This window comes from Pelodiscus sinensis, chromosome 8 (assembly GCF_049634645.1).
Source record: "Pelodiscus sinensis isolate JC-2024 chromosome 8, ASM4963464v1, whole genome shotgun sequence".
NCBI lineage: Eukaryota > Metazoa > Chordata > Testudines > Trionychidae > Pelodiscus > Pelodiscus sinensis.
The window spans coordinates 72,895,584-72,913,394 of NC_134718.1; the positions used below are offsets into that span (position 1 = coordinate 72,895,584).

Below are 17,811 nucleotides of genomic sequence, written 5' to 3' on the forward strand. Positions count from 1 at the left end.
CTGGGGAGGGTACCTGTTCGTGTTCCCTCCAGAGAAGCCCCCCCGTTTTCAGAGTTCAGCACCTGGGCGCAGATATTCCACCCTCCAGACCTGCTGCAACCAGTTTCACACACTGGAGCATCGTTCAGCCTTTGTACTGGCGGTTTGCAATATTCATAAGCAACCGCTCAGGAGTCCAGCTGGGGCTTCCAGAACATTTCCTTCAACTCTGCACAGCCCACACCACGCCACACCGGGGGCTTTCCAGGTCAGATCCTGCCTGCCCACAACTTGCAGCTGAGAGACTCCGGCTCCATTTCACACAGTCCGGTGGCTCTGCAGATCCCTTGCTAAATTGTCCCACATCTCACTTGCAAAGGCTCCAGAGAGCAAGTCCACAATTCTATCACTGCACTTAGGGGGGTTCAAGTGAAACCGAAGGTCCAAGGTTTGGCCGCCCCTCCAGAAACCCGCGTGTGCCCAGCCATGTTAGAAATGCTAAATTCTGCAAGGATGAAAGTCACGATGGCTCTGTAATATGCTGGCTGTGCATGTGAGGTCTCCCTCTCGGGGTGAAGCTGCAGCACCAAGAGTCTGCTCCTGACTAAACCAGCGGTTCTCCAACTTTCTGGCCCACAGACCCCCTGCACGAGGCAAACCTTTCCACGGACCCCCAGCCAAGCACCCATATTGGCAAAGTAGCTGCAGAAGGGGGCGGGGGTACTGCAGGGTTTGGGGAGGAAGTAGGGTGCAGGCAGGCCCGCCGACGGGAGGACAGGGTGACAAAGGGGAGCAACTGTCCCAGGGCCTGGCGCTCCTTCCAACTGCAGCATTCAGACACCTTACAATTCTGATGGAAGTGCTGGAGGGCTCTAGAGGTTTGCTACCAGGAGGGTCACTGTACTGAGGAGCTGCCAGGACTCCAGCAGGGCTTCCTCTAATTTTGCCCACCCCGAGCAGAATGAATTCTCTGCTGTGCACCACGGGGAGGTGTCGTGAGGCACAGCGGTGAGGCCATATTGGCACACAACAAAGTTCATGGGGAGGGGTGGGGCCACTGGGTTCTGAGTGTGGCAGGAGGCTCAGGGCCGGGGCAAGAGGGTTGAGGAGCAAGGATTCTGACGGGGGGGTGCAGGCTTTGGGGACAGGCTCTGGGCTGGGGTGCAGGAGGGTGCGCAGGGATTGAGGGGCTCAAACCCCAGGCTTTATTTGGATGGTGCCTGCCCTGCTCTCCAGCAGCGAAGAGGAGAACCTGGCCTGGAGGTCGCCATCATGTCTCCTGTGAATCGCACCTTCTCTTGCCACGTAGGCTGGAGCCAAAGGGCTTGTCTTTAGGACCTCACATCTTCACGCAACCCCTCAGCTGCTGCTCACGCGAAAAAGACCCCTCCTTCCTCTCACTGAGTCAAGAGTCTCAGGCACCCCACCAGCTGTTCCCAAGGGTGTGCCCCCTTCAGTGCTCCTTGCTGGGCCCTGCCTATCTGCAGTTTGATCTCCTTACCTCTGCTGGCACTCAACGGGACTGGGCAGTGACCAGCAGCAAGGGGAGCAGGTCACATCAGAAGAGCAGAGAAGTTCCCCAGTGCAGGAGGCAAGATGGGGACCCTACCTCCCAGTAGCCCCATGAAACTCCAGTAAATCTTCAGGTCCCAGTAACAGACGACTGGGCGTTAGCTAAGGGTGAGTATTAGTTCTATGTCTGAAGGAAGGCTAATTATTGCCGTTCTCCACCTGCCACAGGCTACCTAGTTGCTCTACACATGAATACACGTCAGGACGGGGTGTCAACTCAAGCAAATGCTGTTCTGTTTGGAGTTACAAGCACAAGCTCGTGCGTGTCATATGTGGGTCAGCACAAGCACCTCCCAGTGAATGACCCACCCTTTAAACCGACCGTTGGCTGTTAATCATTGCAGGAGTGCTGGGCTACCCAGGCTCCAAACCCAAAGCCAGCGACTTCAGAGAGCGCACTGTGTATGGGTTCTACCAAGAGCCAGTTCCTTTAGGAGTTGAACTTTTGCACGTCTCGTTTCTGGCAGATCTGTGAACACACACACTGCAATGCCTTGAAAAGTAGACAGGGCAGCTTAATTGGATACTGGAATAGTGGGATCCAAGCCAGCGTTTAAACAGGAGTACACCCTGGGTGGGGGTGGGGATGTGCACCAAACAGCTAATTCTTTAGAAATCTAACTTTTCTGAGCAGAGCCTCCCAAAGCGATTTTATTCTGGCAAAAAGTGTATTTCTGCTTGGTCATAAGCAAGATTAGGAAATGGCAACATCAGCCCACCGTTGGCGGCCTTAAGTGAACCAGGGTTTAACCCTTGTTACTAGGCGGATGGGGAAACCAAGGACAATCCAGGGAGCTGGTGCAGGAAATTGTGTGGTGGGCTGAGGTGGGGAGGATGCGATAGGATGATGCGCTGTGGTTAGCGCTCTATTTTGGGGACCATGTAAAACACAGTTCCTGGACACTTCTGGGGTTAGGGTGAGAGCCCATAATTTCCCTCCACAAGTAAACTGTTAATCTTGATGGTCCTGGCTAATTCCTGGTCATGTTACACCCCTAAGGTGTTTGCCCTCTAGTGGAAGGAGGAATGAACCAAAACATGGAGAATTTGTGAAATGATCTGAGGCTCAGAGATGAAAACTGCAGTATTCATGTAAGGGAAGAGAAACTGCCAACCCATATTTGCTACTTCAAATTCCATTCACATAACTGGGACCGTTCTGCATTTGTCATTGCTTCTGAAGCGACTGCGTACCATGTAACAATCGGGATTATCAGTAGAAAAGCTGCAGCCCGATGTAGGAGTTTATGGTAAGGGTTTTAGGCCAGAGACACCTGTACAAAGGGATTGTTTCTGAAGGTGCTGAAAAGAAAGGAGGGAAAAGAGAAGAAGAAAAATGGAGGCTCTTACTTGCAACCAAGGCCCATGTGCTGCATAAGGATGCTCCTCGGTAGCAAAGGCTCCTTCTACTCCCGTCGATACAAACGTGATTGCGGTATCCCCTGTAATGCTTTTATATGTAAAGTGCCGTCCATGTAGCAGCCTGCCCCTGGAGAAGAGAATGCATGAAAATGGAGAGTCACACACAGGTCAGTACAGACCCACCCCTAGGTATACAAGGGAGCGTCTGTGATGGCTCTTAGGGATACAACATAGCCCAATAACCACATAGCCCAATGGCGTTCCCGGCGTGTCTCTTAACTGCGGGTCACAAGTCTCTTCTGGAAGTGCACATCTGCCCTCGCCCCCCGACCCAAGGCCCTGCGCTTCCCAATTACAAGGCTTCTACATGAGGAAGACTGAATTGGACCCCATTTGCACATACCCCCAACCAGCCCCACGGGCCACTCATGCACAAGGCCCAGTACTGCTACTAGCTCACAGAACACCAGCAGGACTGAGTCCAGAATTTGTAGCTCTTTGCTGGTGATGCAAAGCAGTCCCCTCGGATAACGAGCTGGCCCTAGCTTCTACAGATTGGTAGCTTATGTTATCCATTAATCCATTACCTAGTAACTTATTAGATTTAGTCTGTACCAAAGGACTCAACTTCAACAAAATGTTTAGGAGAAAATATACATGTTCATCTATAACGAATATTACTTTTTAATTATGGTGTTTTTATGGGGGAATCTCAAGTCAGCCCAAAGGCCCTGATGTTCGCTGCCTCAGTGAGATGCAAATACATTATCCCCATTTTATAGCTGGCGCTAATTAAAGCCTAAGTTAAGCGACTTCTCGTGCGCCCTTCTGTAACCATCACCGAGAGAATCCAGCACCTCTTCCTAGCCCTGCACAGTGGCCACAAGTCTACCTGTCCTCCTCAAACTTAGGGCTTGTCTACATGAGACACCCAGGCAAAATAATCTGAATTAGCTAGAAGTGTGACTTTGCAGTGGCTTAGTTAAACTCTCACATTTTTGTGGTCTTAATTCTGAATGTAGGTGTTCACACAGGGGTTTAATGTGATGTAAGTAATCCACTGCAAATTTGACACCTTTTGTCACTTGGATGAACCTTTCCGGATGTCCCCATGCAGACAACAGGGATGTAAAATCCCATTTCATTGGTTAACCGTTTAAACATGATAACGTGGGAGGCAGGGGAAGAACCCTTGTCCGGGGCTGGCCCCTGAGCTGCTCTAGCCCTCACGGTTAACCTTTCACATCCGTAGTAGACAAGCCCTTAATCTGAGGATGTTGCACAATTCAAATGATAAATCTCTAGTGCTATGAGCCTGACCAGTACCTCGGAGGGGGAAATGGGTTAGGGGCTTGCTAAGCGAGTCACCGTGTCCTTTATTGTAGTCAACACAAGTGATTATTGTTAACTCGGGAGGAATTAGCAGCCTTCAGTTTAGTCTGACACTTGGAAGGCCGGAACTCTCTTGAATTTCTGTCCAAAGCAGCAGCTCAGCCCAGTAGCCAGGGCTCGGAGCGCAGCCCAGCGGCTGTGGGGCTTGGTGCGCTCCCGATGGCAGGGCTTCACGGCATCCCCTTCAGGTACCTACTTGGTCAATGCCGGCCCCTTTGCTGCCGCTGGAGCCGGCCTTGACATCCCCTGGTCCGGCTGATTCCCTGGGTCAGGGCTGGCCATGTCCCGAGGGTGCCGGACCAGGGAGGTACAGCTTGTAGCTAAATTTTCTGTCAATTTAAATGGGTCACAAACTGATCAAACCGCTGACCCCCTCCTTGGGCACAGTGTCTCAAGAGACAATCTCTACAATATAATGTGTGCGTGCAACATTTTGAGCACGCAGGTGTACAAGTGACAGAATTTGCCTATACAAAATTCTGTGCACAGCCGATGGCAAATGTTGGCCTATAAATGCACAAGTCAATGTTTTAAAGGATTTCTGTGACAGGACCTTAGGAGCCATCCCTCCGTTTGATAAAATGCTTAGCAGCATTAGTGTGATCCAACCCCCTCCCTCCCCCCGCTGTTTCAACCTCCCAACCTAAAACATGCAAAACGAAAAGAGTAAGGAAGAATTTCGGCATGAACGTAGGTGCACCTAAAAAAACCAAGGTGTGTGAGTATCTTTTATTGGACCAACTTCCATTGGTGAAAGAGGCAAGTCTGAGCTACATGGGACTCTTCCTTATGTCTGAGGACGGTTCCATCTGTTTCTAATGTTTTTGGCCAAGTGTCTCAGCTCTGGGCTGGTAAAACCAGCACAAGATGACTGCCAGGCAGAACTGCAAACCCCTGGCACAGAGTTCAGAAAGAAACCAGCTCTTCTCACCTTAGACACAGTGGGATCAGGGCACCGGACTCCTGGTTGAATTTCAGGTGGACGCTCTCAAGCTGTCTTGTGCGGATCAGCTCATGAGGAATGATAGCTGCCGAGCTCTCGCTCTCTAAACTATCCTTACGGCTTCTAAGGGGAAAAAAACCAGAGTGTTTCTCTTCACAACCGGAGACCCACGCCGCAGTCAGCGTCGGCCTTGTGAAAAGGCAGCAGGGAAAGCCAATGGTTCTGTAGAGCAGTCACGTGAAAGCTGGCTAACGCAAGCACACAACGACCGCTCGATAGAAAGACATAACATATGCAAGCCACCCAGGTCTCCATTTTACAAGTGCGGCCCACAGACCCTAGCATGTAATGCTTCATCTTGGTCCAGAGAGTGTAAAGTTTGGAAATAAAGTTTAATAAAGAATGGGAATACAAGGATATCATGAAGCCCGAAGCACGGTTCTGCGAAGTACAACGCTGCATGGGCGGAGGCAAAGCCTGCAGGATCTAGCAGGTCACCCCAGCCCCATTTTTGAGATTCTTTATGAAATGTGGCTATCTGCAAAGCTCTGTGCTGCACTGACTCATTGCTCTAGAAGCTTAGCTTTAGAGACCTATAGCAGAGACAACCTGAATCAACCTAGCGCTTTCCCTCACCAGACTAACCAAAGGCTTTAGATGTTGCATAACCAGTTCTTAAACACTCTCCCTCCTTCTGCTAGCATTAAGTACAATATTCAAAGTACAAAAACTACACATAACTCGCACAATATTTGTAGACCGTTTTCCCTTTGAAGTAGAGCTGCTTTAAAACAATGCAGGCTTTATACTCTATTTTACAAGGGCAGTACCTTACACACAGTGAGTTTGATTACCTTAAAGGTTACATTCTGCCATTACAAACTTCACGAGACAGAATCTTCAGTATAAGCAGGTTGATCTCAGAATATCGGCTCAAACAAATACTTTATATGTTCAAAGAGTGGCACTGTAATTCCTTGCCTTTGTAGAGGACATGGGAAAAGATGGGTCCTGGCCAATGATATTACATGTAATAGGAACCCCCCTCCTCCAAACGCCACTTCTAACACAAAGGACTGAGTGATTAGGATGGGGATGAAGGACAAGATGGGATGAAGACAGCAAAGAGGCCAATTACCTGGGAAGAGGGACCCAGAGCACCATCAACTTACCGAAGAGGCAGGGCTTACATCTCCCTTCTCGCTCAATCCCGAGACAATAGAGAACACCCATCTATGTTACAGAATCCCTGTCCTTGGTTGGGGTGGGAAGAGAAGAGAGGAGACCACCAGCTGGCCACACTCCAAACGCCTGACCTCTGTCAGTTAAAAAGTGTTTCCATCCGGCAAGGCAGACCAAACCAATGGAACGCAGTCTCAGTGCAGTGCAGGAGCATAATTAAAACATGGCTTGAGCCTTTTTACGCTGCAAGGTGCAGCCATGTCGCATACAGCAAGAACTGGGATCATAGAATCCTAGAACACTAGAACTGGACGGGACCTCGAGAGGCATTGAATCCAGTCCCCTGCCCTCCCGGCAGGACCAAGCACCATCTAGATCAGGGCTACTCAACTCTGAAAGCTCCGGGGGCCACAAGGATAGTCACAGCACATGCCAAGGGCCGCAACTTACGTGTGGTTACATGTACATGCAAATATATGCAAACATATGCAAAAAGCCTCTTTCAAACAGATGGGCATGAATACAAAGATTAAGCCTTAAGCCACGGCACTGGACCCAAGTGTGGTCAGTGAGCCAGTCAGCACCTCGCAGGCTCTGTCCACAAGGCTAAGCAGCCAGCACTTCCCACAATGCCCCGGCACTTCCTCCCTGGGGGTTAGAAACGCCGACAACCTGGACCCGTCTGTTCCAGCCAGCCCGTCCGCTTGCATCTTTCAGTGCTCACCCGCCTGGGAGACGCCTTGCCGCCGTGGCGCATGTTCCCAGTGGAGGCCGTGTTCAAACCATCTCACCAGTGCGCTGAGTGTTGAGCCCCGTGTAAACCCAAACTGCCCCGAGGGCCGCGGGCCACATGTTGAGTAGCCCTAATCTAGACCATCCCTGACAGGTGTCTGTCCAACCTGCTCTTCAATATCTCCAGGGATAGAGATTCCACAACCCCCCTAGGCAATTGATTCCAGTGTTTAACCACCCTGACAGTCACAAAGTTTTTCTTAATGTCCAACCTAAACCTCCCTTGCTGCAGTTTAAGCCCATTGCTGCTTGTCCTAGCCTCAGAGGCCAAGGAGAACGATTCTTCTCCCTCCTCCTCCTCGCAACTCCCTTTTAGATATAACAGCTTGTCCTCCAATGAGGCTGAGTTGGGGCATCTTCACTGCAGCATTAACCAGGGCTGTGATTACTGTTACCCCTAACTTCCCTCCTCACCCACATGCCGAGCTCTCACCCCTGAGTTAGGGGGTGCTCTGAACCCAGGCTAGCTGGCTCACTTCGGGCTATAAGCTAAAACCCAAGTGAGGCTTTCATGAGAGCTAGTAACCTGCCTCCACTCTGCAGTGAGGAAACAGACTAAAACAATTTCAGGACTGGCGGTTTTCCAAAATACCAACCCTCCCACTGCCCCCTGGTGCCTGGAAGGGTGGACATATTCTCCCAGCAGAGCAGTACAAAGGACCATGGTCCGGGTCTCCTGGAGCCCTAGGGACAGACCTGGGTGACAGTAGCACCAGTGAGGATGCAGTAACTCGGCATGATTTCTCATATCCAGCCTATGCTAAACCGGGGGCTGATCACCTGAGTGGCAGTCACCAGATGAACTCTGCAGTGAAGACACATCCCTTTGTAGAATCGTAACCTGAGAGTTGAAACTGGTTCAGCAAAACATGTTACTGCTCCGTGTAGGTGGGGCCTTAAAACACTGGAGTGGGCCACACACCGAAGAAAACACTTTACAGTTTGATTACCCAAGAAGTGCATGCTTGATTAATGATCAATTGACCTTAACCTAAGGTTTACCTGAACTTCCTTATCAGATCTTATATACACATTAAGCTGTGGGAAAGTTAGCCTGTCATCTACAGTTTCCAATTATTCATTACCAATTCCCCCAACAGGATGTTGGCCACCAGAAACATGAGAGATTTTAGATCTTAAACACATGTACTTTCAGAATGCGTGTACACGTGGGCATATCCAGAGTTAGTCAGCAATTCCATTAGTAAAGATGAGAGTCTGGATAGCGACCTCTTTCTACCCAGCGTGGTTGATGCTTTGAGGGGCTTCTGTCAGTGAAATGAAGTTTCGAAGGGATAAGCATTTACAGAACAGAATTCCATAGCATTTGCCACAAACTTAAAGTGTGCAAACTCTCTGGAGTTGGGGCCTTTGTTTTGGATTCACTAGTCTTAGCACAATGGGGCTCCGATTCCTAATTAGCCCCCACACCTACAAAGGGCTGGGCTCTGTAGGTCATATTAAAAACTCTTGCTTTTAAATGGCGACTGCTACTTCAGCATTATGTGCTCACGACCCAACGCTGTCTAATGTATAACTCCAAAATACAACTAACAGCTTTTTTCAGGCCCTAACTATTTCAGATTGTTCATTAATCAGTAACCAACCATTCTGTTCAAAAGGTGAAGGTGTGAAGCAATGTAGTGGTTAACACTTTAAGTAACATCAAACAACTAGCAATCCCTTCAGCGAAAAGTCTCTCCAAATTAATTACAATCACTGAGTCTATTGTTTCTTTGAAATGTGGGTTGTTCCTTGGATTGTGCCTTAGGGGTGACATCCAATGTTCTGTCTAATTTTTTTCCATCCATGTGCAGAATAAATTGTGTTACATGCACCAAGGCATGTGTGGATGTGCACCACCTGTAGAAACACGTGTTGCCAGCTGTGGGCGCTCTGCCAATCAACTGGGCAGCACCTGCATCTCTCCTGGGTGGCCACCCAAGCTCTCAGCTGGTGGCATCTACTTATGTTAAGAACAGTAAAGCAGGGGTAGCCGTATCCAGGTTTAGGCCCTGTCTACACTAACTTTCTGAACACTGCGACATGGGTTGTTCTGGACAGGTTGTGTGTCCACACATCATGTAGTTACTACACATCAGTATCTAGAGTAGTCTTGTCTCCACTAGGATTTTCTCTGGAGACACCTAACTCAAGGTACAAAACAAAAACAATCCCCCTCCTCCTTTTTGCAGTGGAAACAAAGCCTTGGATTTGGTTTTAAATTCAGCCATGGTTTTCTCAGCTGTGATGTGGAGATACAACCTTAGATTGCAATAATTAACAGTGGGGTTTGTAAAGTGCCGTGAAATGCTCAAATGGAAGGCGGGAGAGAAAGGCCAAGGATTAGATCTGACTTTCAGATTACCGAGTGTGCACTGGATACAGAACTCTGCAAGAGACATCAACATTCCTTCAGCGGGACTGGAAATCTTTGTTCTGGCCCTTAGAAAGGGTGACGGTCCAGAGGAGGGATTGATGGAATTGCTGGGGAGTTATTAACAAGAAGTTCATGGCATAGGCTCCCTGCCAAGCACAGTTTGTAGTTTCAGGTTTTAAAGGAGAGCTTGGAAATGCTTCGGATTCTAGCAGCAATCTCTTCAATTTTATGCTTGTTGTTTTCCCATAAGCATTCGCGTCCCCCACCCCACAACCAAATAAATCAGCGAGCAATGGTCAGTGTGATTTTTATTGTTCTGACTTAGATCAAGCTCACTACCACATATATTGTTGCAATTTTTGTCTATTCCAGATTTAACAACTCATCCAACCCACATCAGTAAGTTTCGTTTCTCTGTGTCCAGAAAAAACAAACCGGCAAAAGCCAGGGCTGCAGCGTTTGGAAAGGCAGCACGTTTAAATGTAAGCAGCGTACCGGAAATGCCCCAGTTTGAGGACTGCACATCTAGCATTCTATGAAACCGGAGGGGAGTTAGAGGAGATTAAAGCACATTTCTAAGTGATTGAAGACTGGTGGGAGGTGTAAGTGTGGGCAGTTGTCAGATTAATTCTTTAGATGATTAAATTCTTTTTGTTTCTTTAAAGCTGTTTGTAGCTGGGTTTGATGTCTCCTTATTCTGGGCGAGTGCATTGCAGCAGTTACCAAGGTGACTTTACCTGACTTTTCACTATTTTTTTTCAGCTTCAGTTTCTACCAACAGCCTGAATCTGTTGTTTTTGGTTTTTTTTAAATCTTGCGAATGAAGAACAGCAGCAATGGTTAGCCAAAGCCACATCAGATTTCTAAATCTGGGCTTCCGGAGCACGGGTAGCCACACAGGGATTGTAGCTCCCTCCTACTTCAAGCAGGCAGAAGAGGTGGTGGAGAGAGGTCAGGTCCAGCATGTGATGCTCCATCTTGTGTAGCCACGTCCTCGGGCCTGTCCTCTCCTCAGTCCACATCAAAAGGGGAGGGTGACTGCAATCTGCTTCCTTTCATACCAAATAGCAGCTGCCCACTGGACTCCCAGAAAACTTGGAGGTGCAAGTTTGGACGGCCCTTCTTTATAAAGAGGTCGTGTTTATAGCAACCTCTCCTCAAGCTGCCCTGATGACAGCTACTGTATAGGTCTCAAGACTAACCAGCTTGCTTGGGATGTTGAACAGCGATGCCTGGTGAAGGCACGGATCTGAGACTCGGGGCTCATTCCCGGCTCTGTCACCGACCCACAGTTTTGGCCTTGAGCATATCCCTTGAACATTGCCCCTTGCCACCATTTACATGCCCTGTCTGCTTAGAGTTGGCTATTGGGGGGCCACTGCTGTAGCATGGCTTTGCATCGTTCCCAGCCTAGTGGGGCCCTAAGGGCATCAGCTGAATGCAGTACGAGCAGCAACAAGGCACCCCCACCCCCAAGTCCAGTTTGAAAAAGGCATGATAATGCCATCAATACACTGAGGGATTCTTCCCTGTGGCTAAAAGTGGACCGGGACCAGGAGTCCAGTTGCATTCCTGGTTCTGCCCTGGATCCCCAAAGGGAACCGGAGCAAATCACAATTCTCTATGCCTCGGTTTCCCCATCTGTTGAACCGAGACAGTGCTTCCTTCCCACACCGGGATGCTGCCAGGCTGAACCCATGAATGCCTGTCAAGCATTTTCTGCATCTCAGACAGCATGAGCTATGGAAGAACAAGCTCTGAAAGCTGTGACAGCAGCACAACCAGGCCAGGCGGGAATCTGCCCCACCACTTTACTGTCAGGCTGCCCCTTATGCCTCCTGCCCTGGGGCTGCTCGGCTTTTGGCCACCCTGCCCTGACCTGGGGGAGGCCAGACTTGAACCCATGACCCTATCCTCCCCAGGCGAGTGCCCTATCCCCTACGCCACGCAGGAGCCCACCCCACCACCTTACCATCAGTGTATTCCCAGGTGCTTGCTATGCTATGTTGCTGATTAGTCAGTCACTCAATCTTCAGGCTTATGCCTGGTGATACCCCTGAAATGTACTAACACCCCGGAATGCCCCTGCGTCTGGTCCATGCTGCATTCGTTACTCAGGCAAGGCTACCCCTGCAGTCAATGGCAATGGCCGGAGTAAGAGTTGAAGACTGAGAAGACAAGCTGAGTGGTCATGGGGGACTGACGTGCGAGAGGGCTCACACTGCCAGCACTACCACACCCTTGGGAGGTCGAAATATTCAAGGTGGGTTTCCTAACTCAGCCAGTGTCCCAGCCAAAGTGGGGGATCCTGGATCTGCTCTCATCCTGCAGCCCAAGAGGAAGGTGACCACAGCACGGAAACATTAAGGGCAGCTTAGGTACAAGTGAATTGATTGCACATGTGTGTGCAAACAGACCAGAGTCCAGACCAGTAATTGATACACTGGGTGCTGTAAAAATGTCACCAAGCTGAAAGCTATCAGCTGAAAGAACAATCTAATCAGAAAGATGTGAATGGTAACTGGGGATTGTTGAACACCACATTACTAGAAGCGCCAAAAGTCTCAATCAAGGCAAAGGCCATGCTGGCTACAAAAAGTGCAGGTCACTTGCTGTAACTGGTGGTTCATAGAGTAGTTTGGACCCTATCTGTATTCCACACACGGCTATTCATGCATGCCATGAGTCCAAGTCCAGACATTCTGCCAAGCAGTGTTTGTTGATACACGTATGCTATAACTCACCCTGTACTCCCGACAGAGGGTATAATAGAGGCAGTGCAAGCCAACGCCGCTCCAGTTCCTTCTGTTATTGCAAATCCAACCGGATCTGAACAGTAGTTGATGAAGGATTGGCAGTGGAAGACAGATAAGGACGAAATCTCAAAGCACCTCCTAGTATAGCAAGTAACCTCCACTCTGAGTGCTGGCCCTTAGATGGATTGCACACGCGGGCAACCGGCAAGCAGCGTTCAGACTGGAAGAGGACACGAGGAGGCTAGCAGCAAAAGATGCTTGCCACAAGGCCATTCCTACCACTGTGCCTACAGCCAATACATGAACTAGAGCAGCGGTTCTCAAACTTTTTGGGCTCTGGAGCCCTTTACATGCATAAAAATTTATGCGGAGCCCCAGCGGTCCACTGATTGTATGTGTTGTACCTATCGATGTTTCCAGTTTGTCAACCTCACGGAGCCCCTGGGGATGTCTCCAAGACTCCGCGGAGCACAGTGAGAGAAACACTGAACCAGAGTGCAGCGTGCAAAGTGCGAGTGGACAGAACTCCAGGTTACCAGCCTAACAACGTCCGGTGGTGGGAGGTCAGACAGAGACAGGAGCGTGTGCCCCTGAGGAATAAGCTGTAATACCTGCCGTGGGGAGGGTGGTTTTTTACTATTTTGTAGCTTTCTAAGATGCGTCCCAAAACCCTCTTGGAAAGCCTTGGGGAGGAGATGGCTTGGCCATGTGACCTGCTAGGGCAATACAAAATCTCAGATTCTCTTGTGGGAGTGGCTTCTTTGCAGGCAGAATGCCAGGACACCGGACATCAAGGGAGTGAACCCGGTTGTCTTTGGAGGAAGTGATGGGTTTCAGGAAAAATACAGGTAAGTATCATTTGATTGATGTGGAACTCAAACCTCCCTGGGGAGAAATCGGGAGGCGTACATGAAGAGAAAACTTTCTCTTTGTGGAACACTATATATGGAGGGTCTACCATGGTGGCTTCTAGTTCACTGACCCTCCTGGACAAAGCAATGGCCACGAAGAATGCAAACTTCTTGGGCAGGTGAACCATGGCATAGAATCATAGAATAATAGGACCGGAAGGGACCTCAAGAGGTCATCGAGTCCAGCCCCCCGCCCTCAAGGCAGGACCAAGCTCCGTCTACACCATCCCTGACACATGTCTATCTAACCTGTTCTTAAATATCTCCAGAGAGGGAGATTCCACCACCTCCCTTGGCAATTTATTCCAATATTTGACCACCCTGACAGTTAGGAATTTTTTCCTAATGTCCAATCTAAACCTCCCCTGCTGCACTTTAAGCCCATTACTCCTTGTCCTGTCCTCAGAAACCAAGAGGAACAAATTTTCTCCTTCCTCCTTGTGACACCCTTTTAGATATTTGAAAACCGCTATCATGTCCCCCCTTAATCTTCTTTTTTCCAAACTAGGGCATGTGGCCCTATGTTTGAAAGGTGGCCCTATGAACACTGAGAATGAGGTGACGGTTCCGTGGAAGCATCAGAGTAAGGACTGCTGGCAAGGTCTGATCAAGCCTTTCATAAACCATACAGCAGCTGGGTGGACAAAGATGGAACATACTTCCACAGGCGGAAGGACAGCGCTTACGACTGCTAACTGCCCCCACAGCGAACTACCAGCAGACCTGAAGCCTTCAGGGATAGGAGTCAGTCCACCCAAAGAATCTGGAGAATGCTGGCAGAGTTGTACCCAGAGGGAAGCGCTTCTCCATTTAGCTGGGTGACAGATTCTGCTTTGGTTAAGGGTTTTCTCAATGAAGCAGGGCCCTAACTGGTGATGGGCCCACACTGTTAAACATTCCATGAACCAGGACTGTCTGGCCAGCAGGATGTGAGGATCCCTATACCTCAGCCTCCATCCGAGACAGAGCTTACTTCATTCCAACTATGAACTGAAGCCAAAGAGAGACAGACAGAGGACTTTCCCTGCTGCAGTGACAACTGCTGTTCTAATTCTTGAGGCTACCTGAGGTCTCTGGATGAAGAGAGCTAAACCCAATACTGCCGAGTAGGATGGGCAGGCAATATTGTATTTTGCCGCAGTAATTCAGCCTGTAACAGGAGGCCTCACTCTGTTGCTTAAACCTTTGTTGAGAAATGGGGGCAGCTCACTGGGGAATTGGGTGAAAGGTACAGTGAGTCACTGCTATTTTAATCTTGGCTAGTACACTACCTCCCTTCACTAGTTGCAGATTTCTATCCTGTCCTTTAGCTGCTGACTTTCACCCTTTTACTGATGCAGCACTTACAAGTCCCACAGTCCTGTTCAGCTCACACTAGCCCTGGAGAGGTTATAGGCAAGAGGCCAATCAGCTGTAGGCTGCACCTGGAGAGGAGCTAGGTACAATGAGGCCTAAGGAGGGATAAAGCTCATCTGGGCAGAAACAGGTGGAGGCTGCTGTCAAGCTGGGGAGCTGGCAAGGGGGGGCGGGGGAGGGGGGGGAATCCTGCAGACACACTCCCTGCTGCAAGGGGGGAGGGCAGGAAGCAGTCCAGGGAAAGAGCAGGAAGAGCGGAGAGAACCGACCTGAACGACTGTCACACAAAGGAGAGGGGCGGAAGCTCCCGATGAGCGCGAGGGGCGGCAGAGCGAGTGACTGAGCCCGGGGGTGGAGTGCCGACTGAGGGGCGCTGCTGAGCAGGGAGTGGCCGACCCTGTCATACCTAGAGGTTCAGAAAGGGGACTAGGAATTAACAACTCTCAGGCTCCAATTCTGGCCCTGAGCAAGTTAGTTATCCTGGACTTCCTCATCTGCGGAGCGCAGAGAACACGCCCCTTCCTCTCAGTGGGGTAGTGAGGGTTCTCTTCCCAGGCTCTTAAGGTCTCTTCCCAGGATCTATTTACCATGTTCAGAAATGAGAGAACAAAGCTTGACTCTACAAGTGCCACTGATACTTTACACCAGGAGTTAGAGCAGCAGCTGGCTCCTGTGCAGAGTCCTTTTGGCTTAGACTCTGAGCTTCATGGAACAGGGACCAGGCCTTCTTGTCTGTCTGGAAAGCACCTACCATGCTGGGGGCCCTATCCAGCAAGTAACGCACGCTAGTAAGCGTATTTGTGCATATAAGCCCAATTCTTCCTAAGCAGCGAAGCAGAGTTCTGTTAGCTATGGTCCAAATAAATCATTACTAGGGATGTAAGCGAGCTGTTGACTACTTGCTTCCCCCGCCTTGCTGCCTTTGCATCAGAGGCAGGGGTGGAGGGGGGGGGGGGAGAGAGAAACAGGAGTCAGTGCTGGGGGGAGCTGGCTCAAAAGCCGGTTCCTCCCAGCACTGTCCCCCTGGTGCCGCCTGCCCCCAGAGGCAGCAGCAGGGTGGGGAGGCTGCTCTGGCAGCAGCCCCTGTCTGCGGGGAGTCCCAGAGAGGAGCTGCCTTCTCCCCACTGCCATGGACCAGGCTGGCTGACAACAGAGGCTGCTCCAACAGGAGCCTCTGCCTGTGGCCAGCTCGGGCACGGCAAACAGGGGCTACTGCTGAACAGCCTGGGGATGCCCACAGGCAGAGGCTGCTGAGCAAGCCCAGCTCAGTCCTGGCTCGAGCTGTCCGGGACCTAACCCCACGATGCCTCTGCAGTTTAAATGTCGGAGGAGCTGGGCTGCCTGTGCGCCCAGCTCCAACTACGTCTGAACTGCGGCGCCGCAGCGGGGGCAGCTCCTTCCGAATGAATAAGCAGCTTCCTTATCAACTAATCATGGAGTCGATACCAATTGTATCGACAACTCGATTAGTCAATTACCTGCCTTTTAATATCCTTAAAGATGACGAGTCATTTGTATTGAATTTCTATGAACAGAGTTTGAAAAGAACTAAACCACTGTGAAAAACCATTGTCCAATGGACTTAGCCTGCGGAGAGCTTCCAGTCATATCTGTACGAGACAAGAAACTACTCGGTCTGCAGTAACAACTACACAAGAAAAGTCCAGCACTGTGACTGGTGCTGCAGCTGCATGGCGGAGAATACTTTTGTCCCGTTCCTGAAGGGTCACCCACAGCATCAGACTGGTTCGCACGGCTTCCAGCAAAGGCGTAAGTAGATATTTTATGGTCTGGTGGACACGCGACAGTACATGATCACACGCTAGCCCCATCAGCAGCATTCGGTAGATCGAGCCTCACAACACACTCGTGAGGGACGGCAGAGCCACTACCCCCATCTTACAGATGTGGAAACTGAGGTACGGAGAGGCTAAAGCTATGTCCACGCAGCAAAGAAACACCTGGCTCAGGCTCACGGTGCTGTTTCATTACCGTGATGACTTCCAAGCACAGGCCAAACCTGACTCCTGCTTTTTAACCTTGCTCTCCCCATCCCCTGACACTTGCATAAAGACTGGAAATTTGATTTCGTCCACACACCTCAAAGAAATGGAACCGGCACCAGCTGCAGCAGTTTTAGTATCAGTGGCGGTGAAGCTCTTCCCACCACGTGACCTAATGCTGCTCAGAATCCAAGGGTACTTCATGGTGTCTCTTAGGGGAGGAATGTCTATACTGGGAAAATGTGCTAAATAGGCTTATAAGTAAAGACGACGGCCCCATATCTGAAACGAGATGTTTACTACTGTGGTAATTAAAGCGAACTAGTCAACACAGTTTCCAACATTAATCATTTTCCCAGGACAGAGAGAGATTTCACTGCACTTTCTGCCACGACTGCAGTGATCTGGGAAAAAAGCGGCAGCAGTACGAAGTGAAAACCTCTTTATAAGCCAATGTCTCCGAAAGCAACAAGCCTGGAACACATGGGGGAAGCATATGGCTGTTTGATGTGGGGGAGAGCTCTTAACACAGAGGGTGCTAGGTACCATCAAAGTGACTCCGAGAAAGAAACACTGCTCTCTAGAGTCTGTCTTCCCTGAAGGAGAGTCACAGGGTGGCTGTTTTCAGAGCTGTAACTACAGACTGCAGAGTAACATATTGATCTTCCAAGCAAGCATGGACCGCCAAGCAGTTATCCTTTCAGTTTCGGGGAACTGCTGGTAAGATGAGGAAATGAGATACAGTCATTACAATGGGCATTACCAAGGTCAGGAGGTTTCATATTTGATTCACCTTCCGCCTTGCCTTCAAGCCGTTAAAAACACATGTCAATATTTATGCACGTGTTCCACTTCTCAGCCTTGCTAAAGTGCCCATCAATGCCTCAGTGCTCTGTCACAGTGCTGCCCTGTTTATCTGATCCCTGAATGCCTGTCTTGTCTGAATTACAGCTGCCGACCAATATTAGCGCATGTATATCAGACACTTCCTCAAACTGACAAGGACCCAAAATGTTTTGCTGTCCCTGACATGTTGTGAAGACAGGAGTTGCATTGACTATTTAATTCCATGCCAGTAGCACAGGACTCATGAGCAATCCTATAGCAGATCAGGGGACGATTTTTGGTAAATTTCAACCTTTCAAGGAGCAGATGTGATCGCTCACAAGTAGTAACAAAACAT

General features: G+C 49.8%; 1 protein-coding gene across 2 annotated transcripts in view; it reads right to left on the reverse strand.

Moving 5' to 3' along the window:
• The window catches only part of SUFU (SUFU negative regulator of hedgehog signaling), a 104,838-nt gene that overhangs the window by 15,883 nt on the left and 71,144 nt on the right, over positions 1 to 17,811 (reverse strand). For both annotated transcript variants that reach the window (XM_075935577.1, XM_075935576.1), the window contains exons 9-10: positions 5,237 to 5,371; positions 2,902 to 3,040 (exon numbers count right to left, since the gene is read on the reverse strand). In XM_075935577.1, coding sequence (XP_075791692.1) covers positions 2,902 to 3,040; positions 5,237 to 5,371 — 274 coding nt within the window. The remainder of the gene's footprint in view (positions 1 to 2,901; positions 3,041 to 5,236; positions 5,372 to 17,811) is intronic.